This window comes from Argentina silus (assembly GCF_951799395.1).
Source record: "Argentina silus genome assembly, chromosome: 13".
NCBI classification, from domain to species: Eukaryota; Metazoa; Chordata; class Actinopteri; order Argentiniformes; family Argentinidae; genus Argentina; species Argentina silus.
In genome coordinates this window covers 17,074,940-17,101,588 of record NC_139667.1, presented here as the reverse complement: position 1 = coordinate 17,101,588, position 26,649 = coordinate 17,074,940, and the positions used below count along the sequence as shown (strand labels likewise).

The window sequence follows — 26,649 nt, the reverse complement described above, 5'->3', positions numbered from 1 at the left end:
CTCCGATGTTACCGATGATACTGATCTTCATCATCCCAAACACCCAAAACTCATCCAGGTTACAAACGTAAGAGAGAATGTGGCAGTACCACTCTACATGCATAACAATGGCCCGTGGACAACCAAAAGTAAAAATAAAATTATGATATAATAGCCTTCTTCAATGTCACTCACTGGTCTTCCCGCTGCCTGATAAGTCTTTGCTCTCTCCGCTAGCGTAGATGGCTGCCACGGTGATGGTATAGGGAGTATCTGGGGTCAGCTTGGGCAGCAGGACTGTGTTCTTCTTTCCTCCAATGGAAGTCTGTTTGGGAAAGAACGTAACCTTTAAATGGCTGCTGTCACACTCACCTGGATTGCATTCCAAATCCACACTAGCATACCACAAAGAATGAAACAATACATTGTCAAGAATTCAAAGTGGTATGCTACAGTGGATGATGTTGGAAAATAACCCTGGCCGGAATAGCTGAATGTCTTTAGTTGATGCATAAATGTCTGGAGGAGATGTCAAACCCCCACTCTAGGTGTAAGGGTTGGTTGGTCATCTTTAAAACAAGTAATTTTACAGAAAATATATTTTTTACCCCAAAAATCGCCCAATCCCCATATATTTGCCCCAAGTAAAGAAAATGTTCCTTCTAACACTCTTAGAATTAAGGTTCTGAATCCAAATGGGTTCTTCGGCTGTCCCTGTGGGAAAACCCTTTGAAAAACCCTTTTGTGTTCCATGTATATACCTTTTTCCTTTTTAGAACCCTCTGTGGAAAGGAACAAAAAAACGGTTTGATTTTGTTTGTAGGATATGGATGGGGATAACTATAATTCCAGCAAATCTCCCCTGACACTTTATAATGTCAATGTCAATAACGTGATGGAAAGAACTTCACTTGAGAAATACCAGACCGGTATTTTTTCTGAGGATGCGGCAAGCATATTTTCACTTTGTTATTCTAGTGTCTGCTTGCTAAGGTAAGGCTGATGGTCTTAGCAGTCGGATGTGTTGTCACAGAGGCATGATAAATTGACTACATTGCTTTTTGTTAAGGAGATGGGGTATTTGAAGTAACACAGGGTTGCACCGCTTGTGTGTATGTGTGTGTGTATGTGTGTGTGTGTGTGCATGTGTGTGTGAGTGTGTGTAAGTGTGTGAGTGTGAGTGTTTGCTTGAGTGTGAGTGTGAGTGGGTGTGTGTATGTGTGTCAGTGTGAGCTTGTTCATGTAAACAAGTATTTCTAGTCCTCCATGGGGTAAGTGAGCATGCCTCAAGTGACTAGAAAAAACTCTTATCAACAAGCCATAGGAAAATCATCTGAAGTATTTCCAAATTAACCAAAGCGGAGCCACTTGCGCTCCCCACACTGACAGTGAACCAAAAACACTTTTAGTTAGTGTTCAGCTTTCCAATAATGCCTCAATGTTCAAGTGATATCACCAGAGCTATCGACAGATGGACAGAACTAGGTTTCCTCCAATCAATACAAAGAAAACATCCATCCAAAGTGACGGAAACTTTCAACAACAAATAACTTAGATATTGCTATTTAGCTACCCTTGAGTTATTATGTATGGTTTCCCTATCCTACACCACTGACAGGTCTGCTACTGTACTGTAGCTTTGCTGTGCTCCACATGATGCAAAAAATGCTTGATACTAAACACCTAAACATCTGGGCCTTATGAAAAAATAATAATACAAAAAAGACCACAGACTAAACAAATCGCCAGAATGCTGCAGCAGTAGAGGCCAGACAGCTTTGTGTAACTCTGTAGCTCTGTAAACACTGTATACAGCCTCGTGCTACCACATCTGATTGAATCAACTGATCTTCAAAACCTTATTAGCTGAATCAGATGGGAAAAAAGTCTTCAGGACTGCAGCTCTCCAGGACCAGGACTGAGTATCACTGATCCAGAGGATTGTTAAGAGGATATAGTAATAATCTTGGTGGTACAGAGGTCTGAGATGGTTTACAAAGCTGAACTGGTTCAAGGCGGCATGTCTTACCGACTGGGTCTTGCCCCCCGCCGTGGGCACATAGGTAATCTTGTAGTTCTGGACACGGCCAGGGGCGTGGTCCCACTTCACAGTCAGGGTGGTGGTGGTGGCGTTGTACACCTGCAGATTCATGGGGGGGCCTGTGGGAGCTGGGGAGGGGGAATGAACAGGACCACATGAACGTAAACACTTGACCATGTTCATACACATACAACCAGGTTTATACGCATGCACAAACATAGAGTATGTCCAACAAAGACAGATCATCTTCATATTCTAAATCATGTAAAGTGGGTTGTAGCAACCTGTGTAAAATGGTGAATAGGCTTACAAAAAACTAAATGGGATTTGATTTAATGCTCTCCTTGAGAGCTTCATGTCTCTCTTTGGTCATAACACATATACTTACCAGGAGTGATGATCTTTGACACTAGAGAAGGAGACAGAAACACAACAAGCTCTTAAGTATCCAATCAGATTGGGCATGGGCGTCTACAATCAACAATCATCTAAACTGATTTTCTCAGATGAGATAAATGTGTAGGTTCGTCTTAGTCTTACATGTTCTCTGGCTTCCCAGCAGATCCTCACTCTCCGACTCGTCCGGGTAGATGGCGGTAACTGACACGTCGTACAGGGTGTCTGGGTCCAGGCCCTCCAACACGTGACTTGTTTCATCGCTGTTCAAGATGGCCTGAGAGAGACAACACAACAGGTCTCAGTGTACTATGGAGGGACCCCTGCAAGGGCTCAAACAAGCACCCTAGAACCCTTCTGAATGTCCGTTACCACCTCAGAGACACAATAAGGTATAAAGTTGTAAGTCCTGTTTGAATACTTTCAAAATGCATGCTCTCCTTCCTCCATTCCTTGAGGAAATCACTGATCTAATGTGATTGGACTGGTCATACAAATCTTTGCTTTGCTTCCACCAATAAAGATCAGGGATTTCTTCAAGGAAAGGACGAAGAAAGGAAACATTTAAAGAGTAATCAAACAGGGCCTTAAACGACACACCTAGCTGAGTGGCTGATCAAGTTCCTGTCCATAATAGTAACAATATAAGTCTAGTTGCATGATAAATGAAAGCAAGCCCAAACCACCCTGAACTTCACCCTAATACAAGTTCCTTACATATTGGAAGTTGGTGTCTCCCTTCTTGGTCCAGCCGATGCGGTAGAGGGCCACGTCAGGTGCTCCGTGGTCCCAGTGTGCTCTGAAGCTGGTCAGGGTCACCTCTGAGAAACTCAAGTCCTTCGGAGCAGGAACAACATCTAGAGATAGTGGAGAATAAATTATATGTCACTATCACTACACCCCACTAGGATACTGACTATAGTAAATGATAGTTTAGTATAGTACAGTACAGTACAGTATAGTCTACTGTAATACAGTACAGCATAGCATAGTATAGTATATTATAGTATAGCAAAGTATAGTACAGTACAGCATACAGTAGCATAGCATAGTATAGTATATTATAGTATAGCAAAGTATAGTACAGTACAGCATACAGTAGCATAGCATAGTATAGTATAGTAGAGTAGAAAGGATCAATGCATGGCGGATGTGTTAACACTGCTCTCTCTTACCTGTGATGGCATCTCCAAGCATGGGGCTGCCAGGACCCTCATTGTAGATGGGAGTGACGGCCAGGCTATACTCCGTCTGAGAGATCAGGTTGTCCAGAACCCTGGTGGTCAGACCAAAGTCCACTTCCAGCTGCAGACCAATAAAAGAGCTTTGATTAGAGGAAGTAATTCAGGGTGTCTAATCATTTGTCTGTACGTAGAACAGAATGAACGGTACATATGGAGGTTTTAGTGAATAAAGAGTAAGAGTATAATATACACATTCATGGGTGTCTCACCAATATTATTTCTGATATTCAATATTCATGATATCAATGTAATGTTTGATATTCAAAGTAAGATATATTCAAATGCATGGTGTCCTCTTTAAGGTCATTCTGAATGCTCGCCAAAGTCTCTCAGTCTCCTATTCTCAGTGATCCCAAAAAACTGTCAGATCAACTGTGGGAAAGCGTCCTTGTATACATCTGCTGAGACAGCCTGTAAAGTTGACTAGGGGGTGTTTATAAATCCTGAGAGTGTCCAGAGGTGGATGGGAAATAAACAAAGCGAGTAAACATTATCAACTTAGGAAAAACAGTTACAAAATACGTCATCGATTTTGCTGCTTTCCGTGCCTCAGAATTCATGCACACAAACCATTAATGATTCAGGGGGGGGTCAATGTTAACGTCCATACGTCTGAACTCAGTTTTTCAGTTTTTCAGTTTTTTTCTTTATTTTTGGCACTCAGAGTTGTACATCTGCGGGACACTTCTTATTTGTGAGGGTCTCTGGATCGTAAATCCACCGCAAAGACTTTGGCGGGATGTGAAAAAGCAATATGCACATCCTGTTTTCTCAGTGTTGGGAGCTAGCGCTGAAACCACTAATGTGAGCCCTGTATCATCATCTATCAGGTAAAGCGGGACTGTGCCATTTTCTTGGTAGAAATCCAAATCCTGGGGCTCAGGACGCGTGTATGTGCTTTTCATCTAAGTCCCATGGAGGAGTTATGAGGCAAACTGTGATTTATACCTCAGGATGCTGTGGTGAAGGGCCTGCGCCAAAACCTGCCATAGTCAAACTCCCAGAGGCCCCTCAGGCTGTAAAACAGACATCCCCACCCCGCTGATTGGCAGGGTTTCGGGGAACGACATGATCCAATCTGGACCTGTCACTAAAAAATCCAGCCCAGCAATCCACCCCAACCCCCTCTTCTCTTTTTTCAGGTAAGAGACAGTGGTATAATCACTGGCCAAGCTCGGCGGTCCCCAGAGATCCATAAGAACCCCCCCCCCCCCGGCCAGCTGCCGTTCCCATTACATTGTCCAACCCAATATCTTCTTGATAGTCAAAAGTATCAATATCAATCTGTTAGCTCTCTATCCTGGATCACTGTATCACAGCTTATGGCATAAACAGAGTGTGAGTTTAGCATGAGAGCTGGTTTCTGAGGGAGGTGGGAAGGTTATAGGCCTTGGTTGGTGTGTGTGTGTGTGTGTGTGTGTGTGTGTGTGTGTGTGTGTATGTGTGTTAGTGTGTGTGTGCCCCTGACTCACTGTTTTAGCCTCTCCGTCCTCAGGCTTGTAGGTGATGAGGTATTTGCGAACGTCGCCTGGAGCGGCATCCCAGATGAGCCTCATGGTGCTGTGGGTGACTTCCCGGACTTTCAGCTCGCCCGCAGGGGGTAGGGGCACTGGGGAGGGGGACAGATAGACAGAGAGTAGATGGAGGACACAGGAGGACAGATGAGAGGGGACAGACAGACAGAAAGAGAGGAGATTGAGAACAGAAGTTACTATTGAGGGCATAAACATGCTAACACATTGGTTATGGATGGTTGTAAATTACTCCCGTTTCGTGTTTAAAGCCCTAACCCTAATGAAAGGTGCTAAACGAAAACAATTTAATTCCATATCTACGTACGGGTGACTCCTTGCTCAGTGAGGGGGTCGCTGGCCGACTCTCCGTGCATGGCGAAGATAGACAGAGTGTAGGCTGTGTTGGGGATTAGCATCTCCAGCTGGACATCCGTCACGTCACCTCCCACTCTCATCTGCCGGGGTGGACCACAACAATCATCACAGGGGGGATTTACAAGCCTACTGAGAAAGACTTGTCAAACATGAACAGGCGTTGTCCGGTGTGCGTTTGAGTGTTGCCAAAACTTTCCTGGGGTTTCACACCCCAGGAAACATATATGGTGCTCCCCCTGGAAGAGTGAGCTAATGGTTTTCACAACCCTTTGTGTATAAAAAATTGTATATTTTCGTGCCTTTGCATCCGTTAAAGAGAGAGACACACTGCTTGCTTTGTAACTCTGCATGGCTTCAGTAATCGTTGGCAGGGGCTCTGTTGTTTTGGTTATTGGCTCTGTGTGTGTGTGTGTGTGTGTGTGTGTGTGTGTGTGTGTGTGTGTGTGTGTGATTGTCTGTGTAATGATTTTGCCTGTGAGTATATCTTTTTCAGTTTGTTATACAGTATGTGCTGTTATATACGTCAAAATGCAGGGTGTCTCTGTGCTATCTTTGATAAATAAATGAAAATATTAAGCATTTTCTGTAACTCTGGTATCCTATGTGTGCTTTCCCCTGTGGACATTTTACATGGACTCTTTTTGGGATCAGCACCGCAAAAATTCACTTGGAACAATCCATTATAATAATCTTGGCTGCAAGGATTTTTGTTTTCCTGCTCCAGCTACACAGCTGGTTGGCCTGGGTGTCCATCTCTCTGAGCATGTCCAGTGGATGCCTCACCTCTCTCTCATGGGAAGACACAGTGGCGTTGATAGCACTGTAGAGCAGCATGTAGCCTGTGGCACCCGCCGCCTCCTCCCATCTCACCCGCATGGTGGTTGGACGCTCTTCGTAGATGGTCATCTTCCTCACCGCACTTAGAGGCACTGGAGAGTGTGTGGGGGGGGGGGGTTAGATTGTACACACATGCACAAACACGCATGGACTCACATAAAGTGCTGAACACACACACACGCACGCACGCACGCACGCACGCACGCACGCACACACGCACGCACGCACACACACACACACACACACACACACACACACACATACTCCTTCACCACATTCCTATACAAAACTGCATGTTCATTGTGAAAGCCAGCCATGCAGTTCATTATGCTATTCAAGTGGTGAACAATGAGAAATGGTTTATGGGAACTTTTATGGAGAAATAACTCACATAATAAAAGCATGCTATTCTAGAGAGGACAAATAGAATAACAATTAAGAACAAAATTAAAAAAAGATCAAAATCTCCCTGCTGAGTGTAAATGGGCAGAGTGCCTTTGAGTTTTCATTTGATTACGATGAATGTTGTCTTTAAGCAGCCATATATGGTATCATAAACAAGACTATTACTATGTTTAAGCGAGGGACCACCATGAATGCGGTTTGTTTAAGCCGTCAAGCATCCTCAAACGTCATCACTCAGATCAACCAATTAGAGGAGGCCTTTCATCAGTAATAATCTCTGAGATAAAAGGATAATCTGAAGTTTATTTTGAAGGGGATGAAGAGGAAGAAAAAGGACATTTATGAGGAATTCAAAATCAGATTCAGACTCACAAGTGGTTTCCGTGCCCTTCAACGGTTCGCTGCTCTCCTCTCCGATGACAGAGAAGACGTTGACAACGTACTCGGTCAAAGGGTTCAGGTTCGGCAGAACCGCCGTGGTCACGGACCCATCCACAAACATCTGTAATAGGAGGACAGAAACGAAAGAAACAAAATAGTAGACATGGGTTGAGAAGGGGGGGGGTGTCTTGGAAGAAAAGTAGCTAAACAAAACAACACATGGTGGCTAGCTTTCCCGCATTGATACAACTGTTTTTGATTCAGTCACAATTGAAGCCTCGGCAACTCAACTGGTTCCAACCCAGTATGTGCTTCTATTTAAAAACACTCAAACTAAATAAAACCTCACACACTAATAAATCGACTTGCAAACCAAACAAGGAGCAGGACAAAAACAAACACATTTTAAATTAATTTGGACTGAGTGTGAGCTACCCCATAGGACTTCTCATAGCTATTACATAAGAAAAACAAAACAAAATTGCGAAATTGAAAGCTTGGCCTGTGCTTTAGTCTTGCCCTCTGTCAACTCTCACTGAAGTCAAACACCCATACTCTTTTACAAACAATGGCTGAGGTGGGATGAGAGTATGGGGTTTCCCTTCGGTCTCAGACAGATCAGGGGATGGAAGTGAACCCAAGGCTCAATGAGACAGATCTCCTTTACTCTCCAACTGCTGCTAATGTGGTGTTATGTACGACAGTACCCATAATGCTTCATGAAACCTGTCTAATATTGTCTGGGTAAATGTTGTTCTGTTGCAAACAACCTGCAACTGTTACCAATACACACATGTCCTCAATGCTGGGATTGGGAGCTGGGTGAGGATGCAAATCTGTCTGTGCTGGGGTGGATGTGACAGACTTTGTTTTTGGTATATATAGATGTGACAGAAGGGAATTTGTGGGGGCCGGGGGGGGGGGGGGGGGTCCATACCTGTTGAGGGTGTCCGGACAGGGTCATATACTCCACACGGTACCTCTCCACTGGGCCGTCGGGGGCTGTCCAGCTGGCACGGAACGAGTAGTGGGTCACCTCCGAGGTTACCAAGTCTGTTGGCGCCTCTGGGCCTCCTCCTTTCAATGAGTGGAGAGAGAGGACAGAAGTTTAGGCATTGTTTCTGTTCGTAGATTAAAACATACATCCTTCCTTTCCTTGAGAAATTACTGATCAGTCATGGTAGAAGTCCAACATAGCCTACATAGCCGATGGAGACAACGTTGGTAGTGGAGGTGATTCAATGCCTGAAGCATGTTATCTCTTTGAACCTAGGTCTTCTAAGTGGGAGACCTAGGTTAAAAACTAGCCCATCACAGCAACATTCTATTGCTCCTTTCACCAATTCCCTTTTGCGATCAGTGATCACAAATAGGAGTCTATGCAAGGTCTGATCAACAGGATTTAGACATGGTTCTCTATCACAAGATTCAGTAGACACTGGACACTCTTTACACACAGGTCTTTACACACAGGTCTTACACACACGTTTTCTCCAAGAAATTTCCCCCCACATAGTATCCAATTACAGCTCTTTAATTTGATTAAGGGGCAAGACTATTTCTCATTTCAGAGGGGGGAAAAAAACAGGTAAAAGGCGGACGATCTTAAATTTAAATTCCAGTGTTTGGCTCCCATACAGCTTCCTGTGTTGTCTTGTGCTCCAGACTACTACTTTTCAGAGGGTATGTGATACCCCCTGCACTAAACCTTGTTTCCATAACTATGGCCCCATATCAACAAGGCTTATCTCTGGATATCTGACAATAACATTATCAGAGGTCTGCTTTTACCACTGCTGCTGGGCTGAGGGAACCTGAAAGGCTAGTAAGACTGTCATCTTTACTATCTGGGAGGGAGATACAGTCCTAGCTATTTAAACTGAAGCTAACATTTGTCTTAATCTTAAAAAGTGTTCCTCTACTGTTTGTCCTAAACGTAAAGTGTTTTTGTATCCCCTATAGGAGAATACAGGTTCACAAGTACCTGGTCCCTTCACGCTGTTACAGAGGTTGTTAGTGAGGTCATCCACGATGTCCAACAGGAAGGAGAAGTCTGCCACATTAAACATGTGGATGCTATCCGGGTCAGAAGCGATGGACCTCAGCTCGTTCTCGTCAGCGTTCTTCACACCTATGAGGAAAAATAGTTATAGAGGTTATCTTTCCTCAGAGCAAGGTGATATTACTAATTAATTTGAGAGATGAGAAAGGACAATGGTGTAAAAAAATAAAACTGGGGTAACTAAAACTTTCATAATAATTCAAGTTCTACTTGAGAGGTGGATCTGCTGTACACATGTAGCATCTAGACTATTTCCTTTGACTTTGATCATTAAAAAAAAGAACAACAGGTGATTTTTTTTTTATATAAGCCCTTTTGGGTTTTTCACCCATGGACACAATTTTTTTTTCACTTGTATTGTTTTGTGCAAAATAAATAAACACAATAAAATAATTGTCACAGCCAATTTTGAGACTGAAAGACAGGAAAAGTGACTCACCAATGGCGTACAGCTCAATACCCTGGTCACGCAGGTTTTGAGAGTTGTTGATAATATCGTCCTGTGACTTGCCGTCAGTGACCAGCACACCAATTTTGCGAGCATTGGGTCGCATCCCAACATTTTCCTTGAAATTGTTCTGGAGAATGTAGTTCAAAGCCAGGCCTACAATGAGGACGTAAACGTTCATTTATCACACTGATTAGAATGATTAAACATTTCTCTGAGGCCTTTCCAACAAGCAGCTACACAGACTGCAGATTAAGATAAAATACATTGGGAGACTATCAAGGTAATTCTCTGGTTATTCTCTCACTGCCATTATTGAATGATGATGATCATTGAAGTTTAAGACCTGGATCTTCACCAGTCTGTTAAATACTTAATGAATGCACAAACATAATTAAACTTCCAATACAATGTATGCAAATGTAATTACTGCATTAAGGCAATACTGTGCTGGGTTAGTGAGTGGGTACTGTACCAGTCAAGGTATTGCCCCCTTTGTAGGGCAGATTGGCCACAGCTTCCAGCAGCGAGGCCCGGGTTCTGTGGGCATTCAGGTGCCACTCGGTCTTGGGGTCACCACTGTACTGGGCCAGACCTGGGAGAAACACAGAGAGCCTTGTCATGTAAAATATCCGTATGGAGGAAACTGCATCCTTATTGGACCAATAGTATTTATCTACAGCAGCCGGTAGCCATGCTCATGTTCTACATATCTGACTGACTGACGTCCCAGACACAGCAGGGGCCTGTTGGGATTAGGGTTAGGGTTGGGGTACATCGATAGGCCTGTGGTCATCACAGTGCCTAGGACAAGAGAGTGCCTGCCTGCCTGCTGGATGCTTCTCAACCTACCAATCTGGACCCTTTCAGGACTGATGTCAAAGACGCCCACCATGCGGGCGATGAAGGCGCGAATGGTCTTGAAGTTCAGGCGGCCGATACTCCAAGACCCGTCCACCAGCAGGACAATGTCAGCCTGGGCATTGGTCTTACACATCACATCTACAAAGTAGGTCAAAGAAGAATGTTTTAGTGAGTCTGACAAGAGAGCAACTATGGGTCTCCAATTGTGATATAGGTAAAATGACGAGGGTTGACATGTCACATCATGAAGATGATGTATGGGTGTGGTGAGTGATGGTGGTCAAATGGTTGTGAGAGGTAAAAGAATAGAAAAGTGAATAGAAAAGAGAGTAGGTCAATAACATGACATTGTTAACATGGTTTTGCTATGCATACACACACATTCCCTAAAACTGAAAACAGACACATTTCTTCCTGTCTCTTTACAAGCAAGCAGTAAAACACATTCATTTCCACTTTCACTATTTCAATTTGTTTGCCATTTGTATGCTATCCACATTTTGTTTCCAAGTGTCATAATTATTGTCGTCTTGTCTTCTGACGTGTCGAGACTGTCAGTTCTTCACAAGCCACTTCTGAGCTCATCTTGGGGGGAGCAACAGAAAACGCCCCTCTCCTGACACATGATATACGAGGGGGTCTCCTGCATGAGAGTTACTGTGCATTCCTCACTGGCACACACTCGCAGTGTTTTCCAGACACCTGCCTGATGAAAAGAAAGGTTCTTGTCCACAGCGTTAGGGGCTGCAGATGCGCAACGCTCAGACATTGCGCAATCTGCCACTTGTCTGCAATTGAAAACAGATTACATGATGTTTCATTTACAGATGTTCCCCCCCCCCCATGGCCCACAGATAAACAGATGTCCAGCTAAGTGTGGAGGTCCTAGCCGAGTGGCTGAAATGTGCCTGCTTAGGTCTCTCCAGTCTGTTCCACTTGCACAGTCAGTAATAAAAAAATATATCTAAGGGCTATCTGAGACTTGAGGGGGAAAGATTTATCGGTCATGCATTTCGAATATGCATTTCGACAAATAAATACAATTCAGGCCTAAGCCTCCTTTTTCCACCCATTCCCCTCTACCTTTTCTCTTACATTTCAGGCGGACGGCAGGGAAGTGTGGGTGGGGGGGGTGGGGGGGGGTAATGGGAGGGGTTTCTGTCTCTCCACTATTATTTTGTCGGGGGATCAACAAACTGTCACTGAATCTGCTCTCTATTAGAAGAGGCCTTGCAGCTGAGGGTCAAGCAGGACTCTCTGGAGCCTTCCATCAAACACATAACATTTTCCTCTCTGCACACTTACTGCCCGGCATGCACAGACTTGCAAGGCTATAAAACAATTATAATTGCAAACAGATTATACGTTTTGTCAATTCGGCTCCTCCTGAACCCAAAGTGACATGATGAAAACAGAGAAGGCAACAGATGGAATAGTCATTACATTTGTTATTATGTGAGACAATTAGCATTGAGGAAAGGCATTTAGGGCAACTCATCTGTTTTTATGGGGTGAGGGATTAGGACATACTTTAAGTAAAAATGTACAGTGTAATATATGTCTCACTCTTTGGCTGTTGCCGCCCAAGACACAACATATATAGTCTTAAGTGTGATGAGGGGGATTATGACAACAAGTTTAAAGTCCTATTGGTCATTAGCGTTGAGGCAAATGTCTTGTTTCGCTTTAGCCTGTGTCGCCTCTCCTGTGTTATACGTGATCTGAGATTGATACTGTCACAGGCTATGATGATGCATAATGGCCGGGGCTTTGAGAGGGGGCATTACCTGGGGTGTCGAGAGGTGGCGGCTCAGGAGCGTCCGAAAGAGTGGTCTTTTCCTCTCCAGCCAATGGCATGCTTTCTCCTCCATCGAACATTCCAAACACACTCACAGTGTATTTGGTACCAGCCCTATATGACAAACCAGTTTACCTCTATTAATTTACAAATAAAGAATTGAAAACCTGCGTAATAATTATTTGCAGTGACATCACAATAGTGACATATTTCCAAATCCCATGCCAGGCGAAAAAGGTCAGGCATACCTAAGCTCCTCCAGAACCACTGTGTTGTCATAGGGCCCAACCTGCAGTTCTCCCAGGTCTATGTCATTGCCAATGGGATGGAAGGTGACTTTGTAGCCCTTAACGTCCCCTGGGGCGTGGTCCCAGGTCACCCGGAAACTGGTCCTGCTGGGCTCTGAGGTCAGGAGGTTTCTGGGAGCTTTGTAAGGAGACACTGGAGAGGAAAAAAGGGAGGACTTGATTTTGGCAGATGATTCTCTGAACACAACTTGCTTGAACTTTGTGGACTGGAAACCCAACAGCAAACCAAGAGAAAGTAGAGAGAAAGAAATGTGACATGCTTAACATGCAAAATAGTAATACCAAGTGAATACTAGTGTTTAGCTGCTTCTATAAAACCTGACGGCAGATAGCTGCTTAGTGAGATATTTAGTACTTGTGATAACTCCAAATTACCCCTCTACCATCAACATGACTTCCCTTCACCCAAGCAGCACAGAGCTCAGTTCATTTGCGGTTAATTATAGACCAACGTACGTGTCGTTCCTACTCCTTGCCTTGCTTTTCCTTCTCCCTGCCGGTAAACGGGAAGCACGGTGATGTCGTAGGTGGTCATTGACTGCAGACGTCTCAGGATGGTGGTGGTTGTGCCACCAGGCACCTTGGCGGCCAGTTGGCGCCCTCCCGACGCAGGCTTGTACGTCACCCGGTAGTTGAGCACGTTGCCGGGCGCCGCCTGCCACGTCACCTTCATGCTCCTCTCGGTCTCCTCGGAAACGACCACGACTCTGCCGGCTGCAGAGACTGTGGAGAAAGAAAAAAAACAGGGAAAATTAGTTTGATGAACTGATGGACCTGGTATCCCAGTGTGGGTTTGGGCAGGTTCAAATACAATTGTTGCCAAATTGCTACTTGTGGGTAAACAGTGACATACTTGGATATCTCTAAGGTTTTCATAGAGGTAACCGTTTCAGTTTCCACAAACCCACCCAAACATTGTTTGATTTCACCGCCGACTATACATTGACCAGACTAAACTTTACTATATCGGGCGTGTTGAGGTGGTGGTTTTTGGGGCCAAGCGCAGACATTTTGAGTCACCCATAGTCTCCTCTCTTTTCCATAGCAGCATGACCCCAGTGTTTTTGGTGCAGGAAGGACAAGTGTGAATTGTCAAAACCCCTAAATGAGCTCAGGGAAAATATTCAGACAGCTAGACTTCAGAGGGAGGAGTTTTATGGATGGAAAAAAGAAGCACGTCCAAGTTTTGTGTGTGGCTTGACCAAAATGGACCAGCTCTGTGAGCTGAGAACTGGTGGTTGCAGAGAACCCGCAGGGTGAAATGACCACCGATATAAACCATATGAGCCTCTGGAGGGGCATCAAGGTTGTTTTCTGTATAAATTACACCTGTCTCGCTTGCCAGAATCAATAAACAAAAAAGGAAAGAGATGAAGAAACACAGTTTTCCCATTAGCACATTTCATCTTGCTAAACCAGCGGATAAATTCCCTGATCGAAGCGAGTTTCCGTCAATGTGCTTTTCTCATTTCACTGGGAACATTAGGAGAGGGGAAACACTGTCTACTCAAGTGTATCTGACAGTGATGTTATCTCTTCAAGCACAGTGATGCTATCTCTTCAAGCTCAAAGAATGAATCGTAACTGTCACCGTCTCACCAAAAATGGGGCCTTTTAAAACCCCTTGTTTCCTGCATAACTCAAAGGGTCGGTGATAGGCTTTAAGTCATTTTATGTTATTTTCTTAACTGCCTAGCTTCTATTTGGGACTTAACAAGGATATGAAAGCTTTATGCTTGTGCTGTATTTTCGAAAATAATGCCTACACACAAATTCTGTTTTTCCAAGGCCATTTTGACATGCGTCAATCTCAAACAACTTCAGATGAATATGACCTTTTCTCAAAGGTAAGATGACATGCATATAGTTATATAAAGACCTAGATAGAACTCTCTGAGCTCATAGTGTCTTTTTATATCCTACATCTATATATTTTTTCCAGATCTGCAGCTCTGAGGTAACCTGGGTACGAGAAAGCCAGAAACCCATATTTTCAGGCAGACAGAGAGAGACGGGGGAGGAGGGGGGTGGTGTTGAGGAAGAGAGAGACAGAGAGAGAGGGGAGGGTGCAGAGAGAGAAAAGGGGGGAGGAAAGGAGATAGAAAGAGCAAGTCGAGGAAGAGACAGACAGAGAGAGAATAAGGAGTCCCAGAGTAAGTGTGTATGTTGGAAGCATTAGTGAGGTAAACTGACTTACCATCTGTGGTCTCTTCACCCACAAGCGGTTCCCCCTCTCCTCGGCCGTAGCCTGCATAGACGGAGACCTGGTAGCGTGTCTCCGGTGTGAGGCCGTTCAGAACCGTATCCGTCACGTCTGCTGCTACCGTCTTCTCCCCAGTCTCCTCTGTGAACAGGGACTTCCACTTCAACCGGTACTGGAGAACGTTACCGAGCGCGGCTGTCCAGGAGACGCCAAAGCTGGTGTCGCTGACGTCTTTGGTCACCAGGTCTTTAGGGGAGCCGAGGACTGTAAGCGAAGATGGGACAGAGTTAATATCAGGAATTATAGGAACATAAGGATTTGTTTATGATATCTGTGGTTGGGAACATCTCACATAACACTATACCATAAGTGAGAGTCTTTAAACATGGACAACAAGGTTCTGTCCAGGTGTGCTAGTTGATATGGCTGTTTGTCTAGGTGGTGCTGATTTCACAGGCAGATGCATGAGGTCTGCAGGAGTGTGTTATACCAAAGTTAAGAGAAAGGAGCTGGTATAGCGATAAACCACCACCGACAATCATCTATCATCTGTCTCCGTTGAACCCCTCAGGGTTTTTTTGAATTGGCTGATTTACTTGCTTCATAATCAGAGACCCCTGGAAAAAGCTCTGTGAAACCAATCAGCACTACCAGCGCCTCTGAGCACTTTCATTTTCCATCGAAACAGAAGAAACTCAATCTATTGAAGCATGTTTGCAACAATCTCTCTCTCTCTCTCTCTCTCTCTCTCTCTCTCTCTCTCTCTCTCTCTCTCTCTCTCTCTCTCTCTCTCTCTTCTCTCTATCCACCTCTCCTTCTCTCTTTCTGGTTTTCCCAGAGAGACCAATACTGCTAAGATGACCTGCACACACCACAGGGGGGCAAGACCACCACACACACCCTCTAACCCTAACTTTAACCTCTCGAGGACAGATCAGGATCCAGTTTGGGTTTGCCTTGGCACAATCACAGACTAAGCTATCTGGTCTCAGATGGTGAATAGTGGTTTGCAGAAGATGTCCAATGGCGAATCATAAAAATCTACTTAACTCCAAAATGAGGCCTATGATGAGATCAAATCCATTATCTTCATTATGTATAGCAACTGTTAGTGTTCAAATGTAAGTATGTTCACCCATTTTTGTGGTTAATGCTCTCCACTAAGCCTATAAAATCAGTTAACTTGTTTTGCTCTAAAGCTAGCACTATAAAGGCTAGATAAGAAAAATGAGAGGTATAAGAAAAGCCATAGATGTACTACAGATGAATAAACCAGACATCGCTATGCAGCAACTCTATTTACAGAGTTAGTTTGGGTTGCATGAGAAATCATAGTTCTTGAGAAACCAGTCCCAGATATGAGGAGTAATGAATTCAACAAGGAATTAATAGAGAATTCCAGATTTCAGAGGGCCTGTCAAGGATAATGTGCTATGGCCCCTCTAGATGCCAAGTCCACTCTATCCAGGCAGCGCCTTTGTTTGCCAAGCACCAAGGACTGACTGACTGACTTTCCCGGCTGTGCACAAGTGGGACCGGATCACTTGATAATGACTTCTGCAGACAATGGTCCACTTTTCATCATTACTATGAGAGGAGGGCACTGTCCAAAAGCTAAAGCGTAGAAAAAAAAAGAAGCTAAAGCTAAAGCATTCCCATCACTCTGTACACTTCCCGGGTTACAGCTACACACTTGTACAAACTGCTCCTACTCCATACCACTGCTCTTCTGTACATATCTGTCTATACTGTACATAATCTGTCTATACTGTTCATTGCACATATCCCTATATTTTCTTTAATACTACTGTTAATACACTGCACATATCTGTACATACCTGTTTATACTGTATTTCATATTTATTCTGCTATTACCCTAATGTTACTGTTAATACATACATACTGCTAGACTGTATTGCCTATACAGCTCTACGCTGCTACACTGTTCATACTGCATCCTATTTATTCTGCTTATAATGCTACTGCTAATTCATATACTGCACTACTTATACTATACTGCACTACTAGACTGCACTACTAGACTGCTCATATACTGCACTACCTGTATATACTGCTCACACTGCACTTTTCTGCTTTTTTGGACTTCTGGTTAGACGCTAACTGCATTTCGTTGTCTCTGTACTTGTACTCTGCACAATGACAATAAAGTTGAATCTAATCTAATCTAAATCACAGTAACTGTTGACAAAGAACACGAGCCTGGTCTATTAGACTAATATTGTCTTGTCTTCATTGCTGTATACGTCTTTGAATGTAGAGCTCTCAACCATGCTGTACTGAAAAAACTATTCCACCAACCTTGGTTCAATAAAAGGATCTTGTATATTGTACTTGAACACTGTCATAAAAAATGCCTCACTTTAAACTTCAACAACTGTATGGGACGATTGGCCAAGAGCTTGATTCTGTGCCAACAACATAGTGGAAATGGGCTGAGGTCATACACAAACATCAATACCCTAACAGAGGATGAGTCAGGTGTCTGGTATACACAAAACAATTCTCATACATTTCTCCGCACTGCACTGTCCTCAAAGGACCTTCAAAATAGAGGGGGGAAAACTGCCTATCCTGGCTATGCCATGCAGCCTGGCATATCCCCGCCCTGCCCGAGGCCCAGTTTCCAAGGGAATCGTCATGAAAGAAATTCAAACCAAATCAAACCGCTGCAAATTCACCTGGTGTCTCGCCACACTCTGTGTCCCGTGAAATGCTTATGACTGCAAGGCTTGAGCAGATACATCCTCAGACAATAAAGTTTTCACATTTATTTTTCATTATTTTCTCCTGCCAAATAGGTCAACTACTCTGAAGATATTCTTTCATGACTGTACTTCACAGCATGTATCCCTTATAGCCAAAGCATGTCAAAATGTACTTTTAGGGGCTAGTTTCCAAAAACCCATATCAAGCCGATACTTCTCAATTTAAAGGCATGAACAACTGAGAATATCCATTGAAAGGACTTTCAGACTGGGTGTACAGTAGGCTTAATCTTCCCTAAAACACCTATGGAGTACAAACAAGTCCAGCAATCCAAAACAAATGTAGAGATTGATATTCTTCATTCTTCTAACACAAAGAAAATCTCCAGCATACTGTGCTTGCAAAGAACACTTGTTTATGAATTGCTCTAACGAAGGTCTACAGACCGAAAAGTTGGCACTTGATTAAATAAGTGTCTGGGAGTTTTTCTTTATTTTACGAGAACTGTTGTCCACGACGCACCTGCAGAAAATGCTACCAGGATATGCAAGTGTTTTCCTTCTTCAAATTCTTTATTATTTTAACATGGGTTTTTCAAGCTCTTCCTCTCACCTCTCTCCTTGGCCCCTCACGTGGAGGACAGACAGTTCTCTCATGGAGGAGGTAGCGAGGCCAGTGCACTCCCTCAGCTTTGAAGTCCCTCTTAGGTAACACCTTCCACATGTTATGAAAGACTGACTCTCTCTTTTAAGCACATATTCTTACCACATTGTTTTTCTAAGGCTCACATTTCGTATATGCATCTCAGCAATTACTCTGCCCCTCTATCTGTTATGGAGATGGAGTTAAATCAGGTAATCATGCCAATTTGAAGTGGACTGGTTGAATATAAGCCTTTAATGACTACTGACCACTATCTGCACCTGGTGGTGATATTGTGTCTGTCAAAGCATCAAGTTTGCCAACCCCTCACTGTGGTTGAATCCCAATCGTCTTTCCTCTATTCCTCACATGCTCTCTTGCTTCCTTCTCAAAAGCATTAAAAAAGAATAACTAAGATTCCTCCCCTTAGTTATTATCCTCCAATGCTTTTTGAGAAGGAAGCAAAGGGAGAGTATGCAAGGAATAGAGGAAAGACTATTGCGATGCGCCCATTGTGTCTCCATCTCTGCCTACAAGGGCTACTTCACAGAGTAGGTTATTGGCAGCCATTGGCAGCCTGGACAATAACATCAGTGTTAGTCCTCTTGACGTCATGCTATGCTAATTTAGTTAGACAAGTGCTTTGTCATGAACTATAGAGAGTCCCAGCTTATCCTCCTGTGGGAGTCTATGACTGATGACTCAGCAAATCTGATCCTCCCCCGGAAACACAGCATCTGGTGATGCCATCAAATACCAAGTCCAGTACTCCTCTACAAAGGAAGTAAGTATTATTGTCAAAGAGGTAGATAAGAGAGGGGGGATGAGAGAAAAACAGAGAGGGAGTGAGAGAAAGAGTCCTATTAAAATGCTATGCCCTGTCTACCAGATTCATAGGTTTATGAGCTGTCTCGTAACACACAGCAGCTGTGAAAAGGAGGAGGACTAACTGCTTTTGTAACACAGTGTAGGATTTAAGGAATGTGCACCATTCAGCTTGTAAACCCAAAATGGCTGTATCATCCATAGCAAGACAACTCACCATTGTCCCCCCCAGTGTGAGAGAAATCATCTGATATGTCCTGGTGCATACAGGGCCCTGTAGTCTGCTATGAATGTCATTGTAAGTTAGTGTCAACTCAGACCCAGTGTCTGGGATCTCACTCTTGCCAGAGGTGGAGGAGGTGACATTAAGAAACAAGGACACCACTCTTTGGTCATGATGAATCACAAGGCTTTGATGTACTTTTGAGAGGAGAATCCATTTGGCACCCACTACCTGTAGGCTTTTCAGCTCAGGGTCAGAACCAGATAGAGACACATGAAAGGCAGCTTAGAGCTTCAATAATACAACATAACAGAATACCCATGGTTATGCTATTGAGGTAACACTAGATGACAAATCTCTTTTCACCCCCCTCCCACTATTACCCCCTACTACTGCCATTATCTCCAGCTATACCACAAACAGACAAACCAGAATAGAGACACCATAGTTGAAAAGCTGCATGCATCTCTCCGCTCCCATCCATATTCTGATCTACAACATTAAAGGCTACATATCTCTAGTCCAAACATATTGTCTCCAAATCAACTCAAACTTACCCACTGTTCAGCCCCCCTGTCTCTCTCTGTACTGGAGCTCCCCACTCTGATCAAAGAAGCCTGCTGATGTCATAACGCAGTTCAGCCACCTTTGATTTGGCTGCCACGAGCAGAACTGATTGGGGGGTGGAACTAAGGGTTTTTGTTGTTGCTCAGGGTACATAGCCAGCCTGACCCTGACCATAACCTTCTGCTACCCTGAAGCTGTGTCCTGCGGGGAGAGACGGCTCTTGAAATTCCAAGAGCAAAAACAGATGCCCTATCCTCCCTCCCAAAACTTCCCCCAGGGAGCCAGAGAGAGTGGGACAGTGAGTAATAGGCCTACAGTCTGAAGAAGTATAATAAGGCATTCTCTTGAGATTGGTTTGGGGGTCTATGGTTGAGGATCCAGTGAAAAGTGAAGAGTTATATTAGTCTCTGATCAGGAGCATCGCGAATCGAAATTATTCACAAATTGTTAAAACAATATCTGAAAAAAACTCCTCATATGTCATATAAAACAATCACAAATAAACCATAATATACACTCACTGAACACTTTATTAGGAACACCTGTACACCTTCTCATGGTGGAGGTGGTGTAATGGTGTGGGGAATGTTTTCTTGGCACACTTTGGGCCCGTTAATACCAATCAATCATCGCTTGAATGCCACAGTCTGTTTGAGTATTGTTGCTGACCATGTGCATCCCTTCATGGCCAAAATATACCCATCTACTAATGGCTACTTCCAGCATGATAATGCACCATGTCACAAAGCAAAAGTCGTCTCAAACTGGCTTCATGAACATGACAATGAGTTCAGTGTTCTTCAGTGGCCTTCCCAGTCACCGGATCTGAATCCAATAGAACACCTTTGTGATGTGGTAGATTGGGAGATTCACAGCTTGAAAGTACACCTGAAAAATCTGCAGGAATTGCGTGATGCAATCATGTCATCATGGACCAGAATCTCAAAGGAATGTTTCCAACATCTTGTGGAATCAATGCCACGAAGAATTTAGGCTGTTTTGAGAGCAAAGGGAGGCCCTACCCAGTATTAGTATAGTGTTCCTAATAAAGTGTTTGGTAAGTGTCCCGGGTGGGAGTGTATTAAAAGTTTGTCTGAGCCAGCATGGCATGTGTGTCTGTTCCTGGAGCTTTTGTAGGTTTACGAGTCCCCCAACTCACTTCCATCTCTCCCTGCTTCATGGGCGGTAAAGCCAACCTAACCTACAGTCTGTCTTTGCCACAGGAATTACATAAAGCTCCACATTCCAGCATTTCCAGTGAGTTTCTCACCAAAGAACTCTCCTAATGAACCCCTTACCAAACCAACCTGGCAAAAGTTTCCACCATGATTCAAACACTATATGCATTACAACAGACTTAATCTGAATTATCTAGGAGGGATTTCTAGAGAATTCCATGTTCATCTAAAAAACAAACCAACCTAAAGGTCTTACACAAATAGAAGCCATCCAACATCTTTCCTTCATAAAAAATGAAAAGCTGAGAAACAGAGCCTATCAAAGCTCTTCACAAGCCGTTACTAAGTGGCTCCTGTCTCTCTGAGAGGAGGCAGGACACAATGCTGTAAGCTTCACAAGCCCCCACGGTGAAAATGGCCTAAAGCCATATTTCACACTAAAGCCATGCAGGGAAGCTTCAAAAGGTACATATTGTAAGTTTCTCCTCTACCTTCCAAGGTGGTTCCTGTCCCCAAGAGCGGCTCTCCCAGCCCAGTGGAATAGCGGGCAGTGACGAACAGCTCGTATTCAGTAGCCACCTGAAGGTTCTTGAGAAGGGCGACTGTAGTGTCTCCCTTGACAGATATCTCTTTCTTCTCCCCGCCGTTGGCCGGCTTGAAGGCTATGCGGTACTGGACAACGTTCCCGGGAGCGGCCTGCCATGACAGTCTCATGCTGGACACAGTCTCATTGAAGACTCTGAGATCCCGTGGAGAACCGCGGACTAGGGGAAAAGAGGATGGAGATTGGTTAACAATCATAGCATAAAAACAATACATGCATAACTTTGTGTGTTGGATTGGATCTTAAGCAGTGAATTATCACTTTATGTGACATTTCCAAGCTAGCTATGGAAAGAGTCCCTGTCAAGATAGAATAATACAAATGTTTGAAATTTGGTTTGGTTTGGTTGTTTACGAGTGACATAATTATACAATAAAATGGCTTATAACATTAGGTAATAGGAACTGCCTGATCTCGAGTAAAGCAGCCACTATGCATAATCAGCTTGTCTCAGACTGACCTTCCTTGGTGGTGCCATCCACCTGCATCTCGTCTCCCAGACTGGTGGTGTACTCGGCAGACACAGACACGCGGTAGGTGGTGACGGGGAACAGGTCATGCAGCACGATGGTGGTCTCAGGACCGTTGGTCTGGGCCTCCAGCCTCTCTCCACCCCCGGACACGGGGATGTATGACAGACGGTACTGGATGACTGTCCCTGGCGCTGCCTGCCACGACACCCGGAAACTGTCTGTTGACTCATCCGACACACGCAGGTTCCGCACAGTGCCTTGTTCTGGAATAGAGAAGGAACTTGTAGCTTGCTAACTTTAAATAGACCACAATTCTAGCCCAAAGACAATATTGTCATATTAGTTTAGTTTATGGTGAGAAAAGAAAAGCACTGAAAGGTAAATATTCACTTCCCAATGCTGTGAAACAGTAGAATATGTGTGTAACCCCTTACCTTCCAGAGTGGTCTCCTCCCCTGTCAGGGGGAAACTGTCTCCCTTGTCATATTGGGAGAAGACGTTGACCTCGTAGGTGGTGAGAGGAGTCAGGTGGGGCAAGATGGTGGTAGGGGTGTCGGCTGGCACTGCCAGGGAGATGTAGTCCCCGGTCACGTCCTCTGCCTTCCGGAAACGCACCAGGTAGGACAGGACGTTGGTGGTGTCCGGGGCCCAAGTGGCGCGGAAGCTTCTGGATGTCACCTCAGAGAACATAAGGTCCTTGGGTGGGAGCAAGCCTGAGGAGAAAGATTACATTGAATTAAATGTCAGATTTATGTTTTGGCCCTACAGAACATATAGCCTAACATAAAGCTGTCTGTCTACATTAACATCTGGATATGTCATAATCAATCCATAACTTTTTCCAACTTCATTCATAGACCCATCTGAACATTTTTCTTCAATGACTATCTTGACCATCAGAATGTAGAGTAGAACTGTGTATTCAGCTGAGGAGGTTGCTAGTGCGACACTTTTGTATTACAAAACATTTGACAGTTGCCAATGCCTGACTCTCTCTAATTGCTCAGTGTTCTGGGGACAGAGGGATTATTCTCAATAACTGCAGCACAGAAAACTGATGTAATGTTACCGGGGTGCTGAAAAGTAGCCACGGCGCTGCCTTTGGAATCAGGATCAGAATTAGGACAGAATAACACTGGCTGCTACAGTTGCTATAGTGTTTGAAAACAGTAAATGATAACAACTGGTGTAAAGGAGCTCCCCTGAGAAGCAGGCATATGGTTTTCTGGTATAAGCAGGAATGCTGCAGTTATGGAGAGAGTTAAAACAATGAATGGTTCGCTTGTGTCTGCTTGACTGACAGCCAGCTGGGCAGAAAGGAAGCAGACTCAAGCATTAGGAAATAAATGGAGATTTAGCTTTTTTTGTGTATAATGGAGACGTATTTACGTCATTGGTTTGATTCCCAATTGCAGTAACACAGCAACACAGTTTTGACCCTCTGCTTCACACCACAAACAAGAGATTATAATACACTCTATGCGTAAAGGTCACTTGGCAGCTGCCACTGAAGTGAACTAGCATGTGTAGTATGGGGGCCAGCAGAGTAAACTTCAAACAGTGATCAGGTATGTCTTATAAGTAGGGGCCATGCCAGTTTCCTGGTCACGTGACCTGACCAGGAACAGTTCCAGGCCCTATTAATAGATTATAACTAAACATAGAGTATAACTAGGGCCAGATGTTTTTCTGAGTTATGGTCAGGAAAAAGCTCTGGGTCCTCGCATGGGTAAGTTAAAGCAGGCACTCACTCCTCTTCTTGATATTGAGAAGCTCCTGTTCGATCCTGAGGCAGATGGACTGGGTCAGCTCCTTGGTGATCCTCTGGAAGGCATCGAAGTCTTCCACCGTGTACACATGGGTGGTGGACGGTGCGTTAGCAATAGCCTCCAGCTCAGACCTCACTGCGTCCTTTACCCCCACGGCGAAGATCTCCACATCAACATTCCTCAGGTTGGTGGCAGAGTCCTTGAAGGAGTCAGAAGACTTCCCGTCAGTGATGAGCACCATGACTCTTGGGACGTTGTCTCGTGCCCCGCGGTTGGGGAGGAAGATCTTGTCCTTGACATAGGACATGGCTTTTCCGGTGTTGGTGGAGCCGCCACGGTAGGGGAAGGTGCGTACAGCCTTGACCACGGCGTTGATGTCGTGGTGGGTGTTCAGGGCGAACTCTGTATGGGGGTCTCTGCTGTACTGGACCAAGCTTATCTGGACCTTGTTTGGTCCGATATCGAAGGCGGTAACCAGGACTTCCAGGAAAGCTCGGACTTTGGCGAAGTTTTGTAATCCGATACTGTAGGAGCCGTCCACCAGGAGGACAACGTCGGCCTGTACGTCCACTCCCAAAGAGCACTCTGAGGAGAGACAGTAAATCATGTTTAATCTATCTGGACGGCATTGTAATATAAGGAAAATATATGAGGCAACTACAAGCTGATAAAGTCATCCCATTTGGTCTTTGGTTGGTGAGGAGTGAGTGAAGTGAATCTATTGAGTAGTGGAACAGATACTGCATTGGAGATCGCATGAACAATCCCTTGACTCTCTGGTGTGCTGTTGCGTTGTCTCACCCAGTGAAACCTTGACGGGCTGGGTCTTCTCCATGGCCATGACGGCCTCGCTGGGGGTCAGGCCCTTGAGGGCGAACAGGCTGACCTCGTACTCTGTCTCGGGGGACAGGTCGCGGACATTGACTGAGGTCTGCATGGGCCCCACGTACAGCTCCTGGCGCTTCATCCCAGCCAGCATGGGGACCAGAGTCAGCTTGTAGCCCGTGATATCACCAAGGGAGGCGTCCCACGTTACCCTCATAGACTTGGAGGATATCTCTGTTACCTGGAGGTTTGATGCTGGCTCCACGTCTAAAGGGACAGAGAATTAAGACTGGTGTTATTGTTGTGATACAGTTTGGCCGGGCAACTCTTTACAATACCGTTCAAGTATGTCAATTGGTCAGAAAGTTATTTTCACATCACTCAACTCTTTCATATGTTCATAGCTGACACAGGACATTAGAGAATATCAGCTGGTTTTTTTTATATTTGTTTACTTCTCCATACGACCAACAATAACAATATGTTTTCTATGCAGTTTTAAATAAAAGCAGTGCAAATGTAATTTCATAACAGCTTTGATGAAATTAAGTTGCCTTTGGAACATCTTACCTTCCTCTCCACTCACTAGAGAGTTCAGCTGGTCCTCCACACCGGAGCACACTTCAGTGATGAGCTGGCTCGTTACTTGCTTGATCACGTCAAAGTTGGGGACGTTGTACACATGCTTTCCATGGGGAGTAGAGGCAATCTCCTTCAGTTCATCCTCATCTGCTCCTTTGATCCCTATATGGTGAAATAATATCAGATCAGAAAATGCATGATCAAAGAAACATGTTTAGATTCAAATTTACTATGATAAGGGCATCTCACAATATCCCTGAGACATGGGATTATCTGAAGGTTACAAATTAAAGAATAGTTTCCAATACCACATCAACTCAGAGCACTAGGCATTCATGTGAGGGAACAACATTCATTGACAACATAGTTTAAATCATACCTAGGACAAAGATTTCCACTCCGATGTTCCTGAGTCTTTTCGCATACTCCTCCACTGGGTCTTGGGATTTTCCATCAGTGATGATCATGGCAACCTTTGGAAAAGCTTTTCTGGCTCCGGCTGCCTCTGTAAAGATGTTTTTCAGCAGGAAATCCATGGCGTCCCCTGGAGATAGATTTAAACATGTATTACCAGGACATAATGTGTGGATCTCCAACGTCTGCATGAATCATGCATCGATAACAATGGAAAATAGTTTATTTCAGGTCATTCTATTAGAACATTGCTAAAGACATTATATATCCACGCTCTGTATTCAATCATACACATGTAGGCCATTAGTCCCACCTATCATGTATACCTGTCATGGTGTTTCCTCCTTTGTAGGGTAAGGAGTTGATGGCTCGGAGCAGCTCGCCACGTTTGGTGAAGCGGTTGAGTGGGAACTCAGTGCGAGTGTCTGTGCTGTATTGGACCACGCTCACCCTGGTCTTGTCCTCGCCGATGTCGAAGGCTCCCGCCATGGCACTGATGAAGCTGCGAATGTGTTTGAAGTTTTCCCTGCCAACGCTCCATGAGCCATCCACTAGGAAGACCAGATCTGCTATGGCGCTGACCGAACATTCTAGAGGGGGAGGGGGAGGGGGAGGAGGAGGGAAAGAGAGAGATAGAGGGTGAAGAGAGAGAGAGTCATGTACAGTTATATAAGATATACAAGCATCATGCATGCTCCTTTTAGCCACAGATCATCACACACTTGGGGCAAAGTAAGCACTGAGATGCCAATATAGCAACACTATGGTCGGAACACTATGCACACACATGGTGCTATATTGAGATGAAACTGTCCGACAGATCGCTGGAGAGACTGCAATAGATCAAAGTTCAAGCACATGTTTCGACATCCAAGGAGGAACCATTCAAAAGCCAAACAGTGCAATGGTATGGCTCGGTTTTATGGACCAAATAATCACCAAGGTTTTCACCAAGCCCATGTTCG

The 26,649-nt window shown here is 44.4% G+C and overlaps 1 protein-coding gene across 1 annotated transcript in view; it reads right to left on the bottom strand.

Annotated features, from left to right (window-relative positions):
• Positions 1–26,649, bottom strand: part of col12a1a (collagen, type XII, alpha 1a) — a gene marked incomplete at its 5' end in the record, with an annotated part of 62,740 nt that overhangs the window by 30,514 nt on the left and 5,577 nt on the right. The window contains 27 exons of the mRNA XM_083683317.1: positions 175–304; positions 2,009–2,148; positions 2,409–2,429; positions 2,561–2,693; positions 3,134–3,273; positions 3,592–3,721; positions 5,133–5,269; positions 5,500–5,629; positions 6,333–6,478; positions 7,164–7,293; positions 8,110–8,249; positions 9,157–9,303; positions 9,674–9,838; positions 10,158–10,277; positions 10,535–10,684; positions 12,334–12,458; positions 12,593–12,785; positions 13,109–13,375; positions 14,850–15,119; positions 21,509–21,781; positions 22,082–22,357; positions 22,529–22,807; positions 23,846–24,448; positions 24,665–24,955; positions 25,259–25,432; positions 25,650–25,814; positions 26,011–26,274. Of these exons, the coding sequence (XP_083539443.1) occupies positions 175–304; positions 2,009–2,148; positions 2,409–2,429; positions 2,561–2,693; positions 3,134–3,273; positions 3,592–3,721; positions 5,133–5,269; positions 5,500–5,629; positions 6,333–6,478; positions 7,164–7,293; positions 8,110–8,249; positions 9,157–9,303; positions 9,674–9,838; positions 10,158–10,277; positions 10,535–10,684; positions 12,334–12,458; positions 12,593–12,785; positions 13,109–13,375; positions 14,850–15,119; positions 21,509–21,781; positions 22,082–22,357; positions 22,529–22,807; positions 23,846–24,448; positions 24,665–24,955; positions 25,259–25,432; positions 25,650–25,814; positions 26,011–26,274 (5,139 nt within the window). The remainder of the gene's footprint in view (positions 1–174; positions 305–2,008; positions 2,149–2,408; positions 2,430–2,560; positions 2,694–3,133; positions 3,274–3,591; positions 3,722–5,132; positions 5,270–5,499; positions 5,630–6,332; positions 6,479–7,163; positions 7,294–8,109; positions 8,250–9,156; positions 9,304–9,673; positions 9,839–10,157; positions 10,278–10,534; positions 10,685–12,333; positions 12,459–12,592; positions 12,786–13,108; positions 13,376–14,849; positions 15,120–21,508; positions 21,782–22,081; positions 22,358–22,528; positions 22,808–23,845; positions 24,449–24,664; positions 24,956–25,258; positions 25,433–25,649; positions 25,815–26,010; positions 26,275–26,649) is intronic.